The 12,831-nt window shown below is 39.1% G+C and overlaps 1 protein-coding gene across 2 annotated transcripts in view; it reads right to left on the bottom strand.

Moving 5' to 3' along the window:
* slc44a5b (solute carrier family 44 member 5b) overlaps positions 1–10,540 on the bottom strand; it is a 36,569-nt gene extending 26,029 nt beyond the window's left edge. The window contains exon 1 of one of the 2 annotated variants that reach the window (XM_042416777.1): positions 10,210–10,537. In XM_042416777.1, coding sequence (XP_042272711.1) covers positions 10,210–10,246 — 37 coding nt within the window. In that variant the 5' untranslated portion in view covers positions 10,247–10,537. Of the gene's footprint in view, positions 1–10,209 lie in introns of both variants that reach the window. The other variant, XM_042416776.1, reaches the window with a different exon arrangement.
* Positions 10,541–12,831: the final 2,291 nt, after the last annotated feature.

Below are 12,831 nucleotides of genomic sequence, written 5' to 3' on the forward strand. Positions count from 1 at the left end.
TTGGTGTATATTCATGGAGAATGATGGAGAAAGAACCTCTTAGTTGTGAGTACATTAACAAGGTCCACAGACACTCCAAGTCCTGGCAGCTTACTTGTTACCTGGAAAATCATGTTTCTTAACTCTTTTTTTTCACCTTCAAATCTTTTCACAATCTCCTCTTACATCTCCAATGTGCTCTGACCCTCAAACATGCCTGCATTTCCCTGCTGTAGTTTCTCTACTACAACAGTGGTATTCTGAAGGATATAGATGCCAAATCTCTAGGCTAACAGTAAAATAATATCAGGGAAAGCAACAATGCAACATTTCCACTCACAAACAACCCAAGAGATGTTCTTGAGCTGCAGTCAGCAGAAAAAAATGCACAAGACCAGAAATATACTTGAATCTGGGAGAGTTGGCATTGTCAAATTTCTGTTCCTATCCATTTTTACAAAGTCAAGTGTATATTGAATAGGGGTGTGAACTGTGGCAGATGGAGGACTGCAAAGGTTACAGTGGACTTCAAACCACTAGATGGTCTCATGACTACATGGGACTATGTGCACCTACTGAATCATGCGGACATTCCTTACATTCACTGTAGCTATGATTATGACCATTTCAGCTTCTTTGTAATCGAAGCAGTGTGACTAACCTTTCTTTTAAGGTATTTGATAAGAGGGGCTCAAAGTCCCTTTTTCTTTTGTCCTTGCGGTTAAAAACCTTAATTTACAGCCATGGTTTGACTGTCAGTGAAAGTCACTCACTTGAGTTGTGTTGCAGGTCTAAAAATGGGAGATGTTCTGGGTTAAGTGTGTGAATTCCTCAGCCAAGGACACAGTGTCACCGGACCAGGTGCTCACTGCGGCATTTGCAGAGCAATGGCATTGAATGTAAGAGGATGCTATTCTGTATTTCTACTAAGTAGTGTACTGTACACACATTCCTGTATAATGATACAGATTAAGACATTCATGACTGATAAGCTGATTTTTTCCCCAATAGCTTCATACAATATGGGACTTTGAACCATGTTGCAAACTGACCAACTACCACTGGACACCTGAGGTGGGTCAAATGCCAAGAACCAGGGTCAAGCATCCCAAATTACATTCAGTTTAAGCAAATGAACTGAAGATAGCTCCATACCACTCAGATCATAAACTGGGCATCTTAAAGTCAACAACTGTTCACAATGTACTGGCAGAGTTGAACTGCACCTCTATGTTGTGCCTTAAGTTACATCCAATTGCTTTTATATCCCAGTGAGTGTTGCTACACCTTTGTGGCTAGCAGGCTGCATCACATTAACTCACATTAGAGCTAATTAGATGTACAGCCGTAGGGGGTGAGCAATATATATGTAGCTAGCTACTAGTCTGGGCCTTATGCAAGCTGCATATACATAGATTTTAAAATGCTTTAATTGATCTTCCTAGGTTGTGTGAATATTCAAAACAAATGCAGATCCCCACAGTGCAGGGGCAATTGTGGTAAAAAAAATAGGTTAGTCCATATGGCAAGAGCAAGCTGAATCACACAGAGATCAAGGAGAGCCAGTGGTGAGAGGACAGATTGTGGGGCAGCAAGTGTCAGAGAGTGGAGATTTTTTCAGAATCATGTCAGTGGTTTCTTGATGAGCCTACTGTTTAGTGTTGTGAAGTCTGCCAGTATAGTAGTTCCCCTGCCGACTGATGAAAAATGAGGGCAGTCATTACGCTGATCAAAACCCATAACACAAGAATGTCAATACAATATGACAAAGGGAACTTAAATACACAACATGTGACTGTGCATGTGTACTCTCCAAAAACAAAAAACATTTTATAATATAGTGTACAGCAAACTAAAACCAAAAACATTCAGGTGACGAAGCGTGTACTTATTCAGCTAAGCTAAATTTAGCTTTAGCTGCAGTTCCTACTCACTTTATCAGCTTGATTACTTTTACCAGACCAGTGTACTTTACTCTGGCCCACAAAACAGATTTTAATGAAGGGTTAAAAAGAGTACTGAAAATCATCAGTGATGCCGGGCCACCAGCAGACTCTGCATTAGATGACGGCTGTTTAGACTGCACTGCAGTATGCCAGTGCAGGAGATGAGGCTGGTGGACTGGATGTGTGCTGCTGGCTGTGGTCAGGCTGAATGAGGGTCTGTAGTCAACAACATTTGGAAAAAGCCTGGCAGGCATGCTACACTGGGACAGCTAGAGTTGCTGTTAGCTCCACTAACTGCTCGTCTCTTCAATTGACATAGTGTTAGATAATGCCGCCGTGTACTGCTGTGACTGAAAGATTTACGCATAACATAACAATCATAGTGGTAATCAAGGGCTCTGAGGCAATGAGGCTGGATGGGGTGAGGATTTACACATCGGGATCAGACAAAGGCTTTGGCAGTAATCTTTGCTCCGCAATACCATTTGCATTTGCAGCTAGTCTGCCATAGCAACAAGATCTATGGATCAATTTACAGTAGTGAGGAGCTAACATCATAAACTAAGTCTGTGACACATAAAAATGTGTTAAAAAGCCTACTACCAAAAGAGGTTTAATAAAAGCTCTCAAAAAAGACTGAAAGGCACTGTGACAATGCCTCAATTTGAAGTCTGTACCTGCTGTCAGACAGAATCTGAAGTATGTGCAGAGATTGACTGCTGAGAATCAACTTCAGAGTGCCTGTGCTGGAAGACAGCCAGATGTAACAACCCAGCCTGGAGTGATAAAGCTTCACGGGAAAGTCACAGAAGCAGTTCATCGCTTTGTATTTCACAATTTGTGATGAGAAAAAATTGCACACTTATCTCCTGTGGCTCACTTTATCACAAGGTTAGACTGCTCAGGGATTATGTGCACATCTACTGAGTCACATAGACTTTATGTGGCAAATATTACTGCAGATACTCTGAGATGAGATTGCTCATGTGATAGAAAAGATCACCAGTAAATGAAAGGGCATCAGCCTATACCCGTACCAGAAATCTTTAAATCTAAATCAAGAAATTGAGGGTCTGCAAAAGCACATAATTACCAAATATAAAATGGTTAGGATTATTAACCATATGGAGCACAGTGTTGTCATCACACCCTCCAGAATAAAACTTTCTTCACTTTCTCTCTCTCTCGTTTCCACAGCCCCCCTTCCCTGCATTTCTCAGCTAGTCTCTGTAAACACATCCAGTACACAGACACATCAACATGGGCAGACACAGGCACCAGTGTGCCCAGGCTCCACTGTCCAACACAGGCCTCTTTCATACCGTGGTCAGGCAAACAGCTCGAACACTGCAGGTGCTCTACATGGGTTGGGTCAGAGGGGCCATTTGGGAAGGACTTTTTTGTTGTTTTCACTCTGCTGATTCATAAACAGTTCCAAGTCCTGGAGGGAGTGAAGTGCTGTAAGACTGCACTTCTGTCAAAGCTATGTTGGGCTAGAGGAGTGTAAAATCCAGCTACAAGTAAAAAAAAGGAGAAAACAGAAATGTTAAAAATTCAGCATAATAATGTTGCTCAACGGGATGGGCACAGAGTGTAATGCTGAATGCTGTTTACAGTACTGTATATTCATTCATATTTGATAACAGTACTGGCTTCAGCCAATTCACTGAGGAAAGCAACAGCAGAAACGCATTTTTTAAGCTTTGTGTTTTCCTCAGGTCTCTATTTAAAAACAAGCAGTGTTCAGGTTTCTCCTGCAACAATAGTGAGGGTTGCATGGCACATTAGTAACAAAGCTGCTTGGGTGGATCACTACCATAAAGATAAAGGGGTCAGAAAAGCTGGAGCAGGATAAGAGACTAGGAGGAGGTCAAAGTTTCACAGCTGAATCAGACAGCACTCTCACATCATCATCTTTCCCAAAACACACCCACACACACACACAGGCAACACTCTCTCACATATGATAGAAAATTTTTCAGTCTGAGCGTTGCAGCTAGAGTTGCTATAGCATGAAACAACAAGGGAAAGCTGACCCCTTTCGTTTGGGTTCACTCCCTCTCAAAACAATCATGCTGACCAGTCTGTCGAAGCTCTAGCTGACCTTTGTCACCTCGTCATTCAGACAGGAAGTCTCCATCCTTCCTCCACATCGCATCTTCTCCGTTTTTTCTTTCTGTCTTCTGTGCAGTAGGTACAGCAGTACACATTCCTCCACAAACACCATGTTTGTTTACTACTGTGGTCACAGAAACGCTCTGATTGGCTTTGAATAGCCTATATCGCTTCTCTGAGGACTGAGATTTATTACCTCTAGACATATGTTGGGTATGTTCAATGTGGTCACGTGCTCTGTGTTGCTATTTGCGTTTGCTCTTTCTCTCTCTCACTCACACACACACACGCATAGATGAATTGGAAACAGCATCATAATCACACAGTTCTCCCACACTTCCCGATAAAAAAATAGATTGGGAGTCCATCTTGGAAAGAATCAACGCAGTTAAAAAGCTACAAATGGCTCACTTTTTTCATAATTTTAAAGTGGAAACGTATTACACAGAAACACTATCACTCTTTTTCACTGCCTTTTTTCTATCGCCCTTCTGTATCCAGACACATCCTTAGAGCTTCGCTCTTATTTTCCCTCTCTGGAGAACAGTACAACCTTTAAAGTGCTTGCCTCCTTATTGAAACAAGACAACAACATCCAGATCTCTGGTTTAGGTTTACTTAGCAGTGTCCCTTGGGAACCTCTCAACTATTAGCAGATGATAGAGGACAGTATACTTGGCATATCTGGCTTTCTAGCCCTCTTGGTTAACTCCTAACAGTACATAAACAGTATGTACTGCGCATATTTTCAGAGAAAAGCAAAAACACAGTGCTAGCTGACATCCTCTCAAAATCCAAGAATAGTGAGCTCAGAGTTGAGATTCGACCCCCAGGAGGGGAGTTAGCATCTGAGAGTGTCAGACGCTGACAGCTAGCCTGCTGCTCTGAGCGGAGAAGCAGCAGTATTGTTGCTGGACCTTTGTGACCTTGGTTACTTCTCTGGGAGCTTCCAGGCAAGCCAGTGGCAGCCCTGTGTTCCTGTGAAGCAAGACTCGGTACAGCTACTGTGGATCCGTGACAGACGCAACTGGCTTTGGCCAGGATTTAGGACTTGAACATAAAAGGATAGGCTACATCTTGATATCCAAATATGCAATACACACACCGAAGTGATGAAACACAGATATCTACAACTACACTTAAACACATCTACACACCTTTACGAGTGCACACAGTGTCCTTTCATTTCATAATCAGTATTCAAGACTTGTTTGCTTGAAACAAGAAGATTCCACTTATTCTGTACTTTCCTACAGTTTCCTCTCAGTCTGCTATGGTTTACAAATTAGTGTCGGTATCTTGAAAAATCAAGACAGAATACAGTAGATCACTCCATTAGTATCCTTAAATTATGTACAAGTTGATCTGCACTGGAAACAGAATACTGTAAATAATCTCACCCTGTAGGCAGACTTATTTGCATGTTTTAGGAAAACTATGTAATGGACTAAATTACTAATTAAGATGGCATCTTTTGCCGTGTATGTTCACAGAGAAATCTTCATCTCACTTTGCATATCAAAGTTGAACAAGTTTTATGTTAGTCAGGATGCAACTGGGCCCAGATTTCCCATGGTAAGAATGATGAAACTTTGCTGCTAAACATTTCAAACATGTTTTCACTACCACAACCCTGCTGTTTGTTTAATTGTATATTTTTTGAACTGGTTGCACTTTGCTATGACAAAGGCTATTAAACAGCTGAATGTTGTGTAGATGTAACATCATATTCAAATGAAAAGTGAAAGTCTACAAATTCAGTAAGTCAGTGAATGTCAGTGATGTGGTCCTAAACCATGTGACATTCTCCTTTAATTATGAGTACAATTTGTTTCTACACCCTGAGGGAGGCCCTATGTCCCTATTTGGCCAATGATATTATATCACTTTACTGCCTGTGTTCTCCAACAGGGGATCCTCTTAACCTCTGCCACTCAGCAATCTGCGCACATCAAACTCAGATCAGCCTCAAAGCCACTGAAATACTGATATATCTAAGCAAACCTGCAAGGTACAATGCAAGGCTCCTTACCTCCTGTGCAACAAAGCATGTTTACAACACCAGAACATCATGTCTCTTTGTGTTCTTAGGGTAATGATTAATTTGTTTCGATAAAGCTAGCTGCCTCGTTTAGCATATTAGACCTATCAGATGTCATTTCAAATCTCACTGTTCGACACCTACGTGTCTAGCATGAATGTAGCTGCATCTCTTGCTCATTTTTCAGTGTATCTTTAGGCTGTCTTTAATATGTCACTGTCAATGTCACTTAGTCCTCTGGACATAAACAAACACGGACTATATTTGTACCGCATATTGGAAATTTGCCGTACAAATGCTTGCTGTTGCCTAAAAAGCCAGTTCAGAGTTAAATGTCCTATTTTCATAGACTCGAACAAATAACCATCCAATCCTTGCCTCTGTGCAGAAGTGAATCTCCGAAATTATTTACTGACTCACCCTAGTATTAGTGTGACTAATATACTTTATACTTTCACTGATACTTACACAGCTATCCCTTGAGAGAAGACACATGAAATTAGCAGCAAAGGAACATAACCTTGTTGAAAATAATGAGCAGAAATGCCATAAAGACTAACAAAATGTGTAGGAGCACTACAGAGTGAGCATCAGTCTTCATTTGAAACGAGTACTTGCAGAGGACAGTGACACATAAAAAGCCCATAATAGCACTTAGTCTTGGGTGCAAAATGAGCCATTTGATCCACAACCTTCTCTGACTGCAATTTCACAGGAAAAGGCTGTGAACGTTTGATTTTAAACCAAAGCTCTCCACTTTCTGTCAGGCCTTTTGCATTGACTCTGTATAAAAATGCAGCGTTTAGGGAAGCTGCCCATGCGAGAAATTTGTTAATTAACTGTGTGCCCGACTCAACACTTTCTGTGGTGAATGGAACTCATATCTAAATTGTTACTTACAAACCTGTCACAGAATGATTATGAGCTATTTTTCTACTTTTCTGACTGACTGAACATTTCTGCAGGACAGCATAAACCCAATGAACACTTGCTACATAGTTAGAAACATTATATAATGTACTAGCCTCAAAAGTACACTTCAATCTGGGATGTAGTGCAGGTGGAAATCTGTTGACCGTAAATGATGGGAAGGAAGGTAGTTTGACTAGCTGCTAAAAACGTTAGTTCACTTAGGCTTCCTCACATGTTTTTGCTGCTTTTCATTACAGGATATGCTATTTACATACCACATGTTAGGGCTAGGAAAAATTCAATTAAAAGTTATCATCTAACAACTTTTATTTTAGTATCTGGTAAAGCACTTTGCTATACAAATATCACTATACATTTCCCAGAAATATGATAAGTTTAAAGATAGTGGGAGGATTTCCAGTTGAGAAAAAAAGTAGGACTAGAACTCCTTCCACAAAACATGCCCTGTGGTCATTGTTCGTAAAAAAAAATGGTTGTCTCTTGCTTTTTCTATTTCTTCTTGAGTGAATCGATGTTACTGTAATGTGATGAGTCAACTAGCATAACTAGAAATAAGTATCTACATGTAACGGTATCATGGACATCTTTTGAAATTAGAGGGGGAAAAAAACAGAGTACATTACCAGTGACTCTTTACACTCTACATTTACAAATCACTTTGTGAAACATTAGCCTGGTTGTCAACATAATTTTGACAACACTATGGGGTAGAGGGAGCTGGTGTAGAATTTATCTTGCTCTTTGCTCAGTTGTGAGACCAAAAAAAAAAAAACAAAGACAATCTCTGAATTACTCTTTTGCCAAGCTAGCTGATGGAACGAAAGCACCAGAGAGCATATAACATAAAGCAGCTGACCTAAACACAAGGAGGCACCATAACTATATCTTTCCTCTATGCTGTAATCTGATGATTTTTTCAATTAATTGGTAGATTATATGGTCAGAAGATAGTGAAAAATGCCCATCACAATTTCGTAAAGCCCAATAATGCCATGAAATTGCTTGTTTTGTTCTAACACCAGCCTGAAACCCAAAGATATTCAGTTCATGAGCCATCATAGAACGCTGTTAGGACAAAATTATGTTCCTTAATTAAGCAGTCTCACTATATTATATGCTATTCTCCGGAGAGTAGCACTTGAGTTGAAGCAATAGACGATAATGCAAGTAAATGTATGTATCAGGCAGCATAATGATGCACATGCTGTATCTAAATAATGTATATAATAATAATAATAATGGTAATAATAATAATAATAATGACACATAGGCTCTACATTGTGTTTCACTCCAAACCTGCACTGAGCTGTTTACTTACAACACTTGGACAACACAATGTCACTCTGAGACAGTACAGCTACTGTCCTTTAAGGTTCAAGCCTCCCTCATAGTCATCTCGAGTGTGGACTGATAATGATGTTGAACTGATAAGCTTGATGTTGCGGTACACTGTCATCTTGCAACTTGAAGAAATGCAGTGCAGTGAAGAAATGTAGACAAAATGACAATGACATTAAGTTCTGTATTATAGCTGGGGTTGCACTGATTAGCTTATAGATCTACATTTTTAGTCTCCTTTTGGTGAGTGTACTGGATCAGTGTATATATGACTGAAGTTACACCATGAGTACAGCCACACAACAACAACTAGTAAAGCCTGAAACCTCATCCTTTGTGGAGCTTAATGTTTTTGATTTTGTTCAGCAATGTTTTTGTACAAGAGTGTTTCATTGAAAGCAACCCTGAGTTGCCCTGTCAGCGTCTGGGTTTCAATGGATCGTTTGTTTCCCATGATATTCTGGTTGTAGCCTGATTAGTTGTCTGGTTAAAATCACCAGTGTAAGTAACTTTTTGTTTCAGAAGAAAGACACTGTCTGCTGACTGTGTGGCATCTGGCAGTGATAAAGGATTACAGTGCTTTGATAAACAACATGATTACTCAGGCAGGATAATGGACAAAAAATCTGCCCACAGATTAAATATATCCATACGCCTGGAGAATCAAAAATGTCACTTAGAGGCAAAAACAAATCCCTGGTTACTAAAACCATTAAGAGAGGACATTGCTTTTAACCTTAATTACCACCTGCACACTTGCACTGCTATTGTTACAATGTTGTAATTATCCTCAATGTGGGGATGAAGTGAGGAAGGAAAGTGGAGATAAAATGTATTGCTGTTAACAGTCTCCTATTATGAGCACTTTTTACAGTATCTGTACCTGGTAAATAATACAAGGATAATAAGTTAATATCACTGGGGTTAACTAAGGATACAGATCATTTTTGAGGTAATGCAGGGGTAGAAATAAGAAAAAATCATTACGCTATTTATTTCAACATAATTAACGTTTAAAAAACGTTATTCTACTGTTACAGCGTATTTGAAGTCATTTATTAACTTAATTAGCAACTGTAAGTTAGCTAGCATTAACACATTCAGGCTAAAGATTAATTAGCGTTAGAACTGAAACGATTAGTCGACTGGTCCGTGAACAGAATATTAATCTGTAAACTATTTTTGATAATTAATAAATCACTGAAAACTATTTTGAGCAAAAAATGACAAACATTCCCTAATTTCAGCTTCATAATGATTAGAAGTTATCTGCCTTTCTATGGTGGCTAATAAACTGAATATCTTGGCGTTAGGAGAAAACAAGCAATTTCATGACATTTTTAGGCTTCATGACCTTAAAATCAATCAATTAATCGGAAAAAATAGGCAGAGAACAGTACAGAGGAAAGATACTGGCATTTAACGTTACAGTAGTGACGAAGTGACAAAGGGGAATGTGGAGATAAGAAATTGTTTTTATACACTTGTAATAAAAGGTAAACAGTTAAGGGTAAATAAATAAATAAATTATATAACAGGAGTTAACAAAGGGTGTTTTGATTTTTGAGACAGTGTAGGGTGAGAAGTAGGCTAATTCTTCTAATGTAACGTATAACAGCCGTTTTAAAAAACCGTTAGTGTAACTTGCCGTTAGGTTACTGCGTATTTGATACCAACCGTTAAATAGCCTCTAGTTAGCAACTGACAATGTAAGCTAGCTAACCGTCCTGTAAAGCACAGCAAGGGGTCAAATATCATTCGGACTACAGATGATAACGTTGTATCCTGTGTTGTCATAACGTTACAGAGGGGGAAAAATATATCCTGCCGTTTACAACAAAGACGAACCCGACTCACCATAGTAAGAGGAGGGGATGTCCGTCTTTCTAGCCATGGCACTTAGTAGGACAAATAATGCAGCGCTGTCGTCTTGGAATTGGAGACCGCATATGAGAGTCGAGGTGAACCGCAGTTATTGTAGTGCCTTTCCGCGGTCCTGTCGAGAAATAAACACAGCAGCGTTCAGAGGTCTCGGTCTTCTTTTAGTCTGAGGATGCTTCGGCCACGCAGCTGAGCGTCAGTCGTGTTTACAGCGCGACGTCATTAATTATTCCAAAACGGTCTTAAAGGGGACGCTGAGTACCGTGCGCTGCTGCTGCTGCTGCTGCTGCTGAGCTGGGTGTCCTGTTTCCCTTTGTTAGGATGTGATTTAAAGCACGAACGCACACTGCTTATATGCAAGTTTGTCAGCTGACATGAACATGTGTAGGATTTAAATCAGCTATGTTAAAGAACACAGGGATTAGTATAATGGCTGTGTCTGCAAAAATAGTGGTGATTTCCGAGTAGCTTTTTTTTTTTGGATGATTAATAATACAGCCAATATTGCAGCTAGTATTTTTATCTGTCCACACTGAGGCGTCAGTGGAGAAACACTGACCCCAGCTGGAATTTCTGTGACATTGCCGATCTTTCTCTCTATCTCTCCCTTACCCCCTCTCTCAATTTCAGTTCAATCCAATACAATTCACAGAGGCTTTATTGGCATGACCACATAGAGGTACAGTATTGCCAAAGCACATTGTACAAGGTAGTACAAACAGGGAAAAGTACAGGTTTTAACATACAAACAATTAAACATTATGTTAACCTTATTGAATACAACAACCATGTCAACAATAGTTTGTAATGTAATGCAAATTACATTAATCGTGCTTGAAGGAGAAAAAAGTGTGGCCAAAGCAGAAAGCTGGACTTAACCAATGGATATCAGCAACAATGAAAATAATAATAATAATAATAATAATAATAATAATAATAATAATAATAATAATAATAATAATAGTTTATATATATATATTTAAAGTGTGGCAGGTAAAGACATACTCTGCTGCTAGATTGAAGCATCCTCTCCTAATAGGATTGGTATTTTCTTTATGTTGGTTATGTGGTCAAATTCAGGATGTTTGTATTTGATTGGACTGGCCGGAGTTTTGTGTATTCTGTTAGAAAGTGCAGCTCTGTCTCAACTTTGTCTTCCTTGCACGGCTGGCAGAACCGCTCCTCTTTGGGGAGCCATGTTTTTTCGTATCGGCCTGTCTCAATGGTCAGGCTGTGCTCACTGAGTCTTCACTTTGTCAAGGTATTTCTTTGTTTAGTGTCAATCACTGTGGTCAGATATTCTGCCACATTGTCTCTCTCTCTCTCTCTTGCTCTCTCTGCGTCTTCAGTTTGAACCAGTGGTAGAGGAAGTATTCAATTAAGTAAAAGTACCAGTACAGCAATGCAAACATACTCCATGAAAAACCCTACTTAAGTAAAAGTACATTACAGTACAGTATTAGCAGCAAAATGTATTTGAAGCATTAAAGTGAAAGTATTCATTACGTCCCTCCGTCATCATTAGATTATTAATACTGAAGCATCAGTGTGTAAGCAGCATGTTACTGTTGTAGCTGCTGAAGGTGGAGCTAGTTTGAACTACTTTATATACAGTTAGCAAGTTTAGTCCAGTGGTTCCCAACCTCGGGGTTGGGCCCCTCCAAAGAGTCATCAGATAAATCTGAGGGATCGTGAGATGATTAATTGGAGAGAAAAGAAGAAAAAACAAAGTTGATGATACACAAATATGTTTTTAGTTTTTGGAAGTTTTCTCTAATCCATTATTTTTTGGGGGTGAAATATTGGATCATTTGAACATTTATTGAAAAGAAACCATGTGAGAAGTTTACAGGGAAAAATCACAATTTGGTGGAGCTGTTAACAACTCATATACATCTGAAATGTGACCCTGACTACACAGTGCTTTTTGTGAGATGTCAAAACTCAAAAAGGTTGGAAACCACTGGTTTCATCTTTAACAATGTGTTGTATTTTAAAAGCTTGTTATATTATCCACTGTGTCAAATATTCATCTGAAAAGTAACTAAAGCTGTCAAATAAATGTAGTGGAGTAGAAAGTACAATATTTCCCTCTGAAATGTAGTGGAGTGGGAGTATAAAGTAGCATTAAATGAAAATACTCAAGTAAAGTACACATACTCCAAAATTGTACTTAAGTACAGTACTTGAGTAAATGTTCTTAGTTACTTTCCATCACTGGTTTGAACCATGACATAAATGTTTTCAAGGAAAAGGGCTCATATGCAAGTTAAGTCATCATGACTCCTTAATGTTGAACTTACAGGTAATCTTTTTTAAAAACATCTGTCAGGTTCAGTCTAAAGTCATCACACAAGAGCAACAAAACTAATAAAGGGGCCAGAAGCACTGTCTTTAAGTGCTAATTTAGGCAAAAATAAGTGAAAACACCTGTTTGGTGCTCCATGGGTCTTTAAGTACAGATAAAGGAAATATGTATACATGAAAACTTGAGTGTATATTTGAGAAATGGGCCCTCTTGATTCATTATTATGTCATGTGAAGATAACTTTGTTGTGGGTGATCCAGGTGAATCTAATTAATTTTCTCCTCTGCTGA

This window comes from Thunnus maccoyii, chromosome 7 (genome assembly GCF_910596095.1).
Source record: "Thunnus maccoyii chromosome 7, fThuMac1.1, whole genome shotgun sequence".
Classification (NCBI taxonomy): domain Eukaryota; kingdom Metazoa; phylum Chordata; class Actinopteri; order Scombriformes; family Scombridae; genus Thunnus; species Thunnus maccoyii.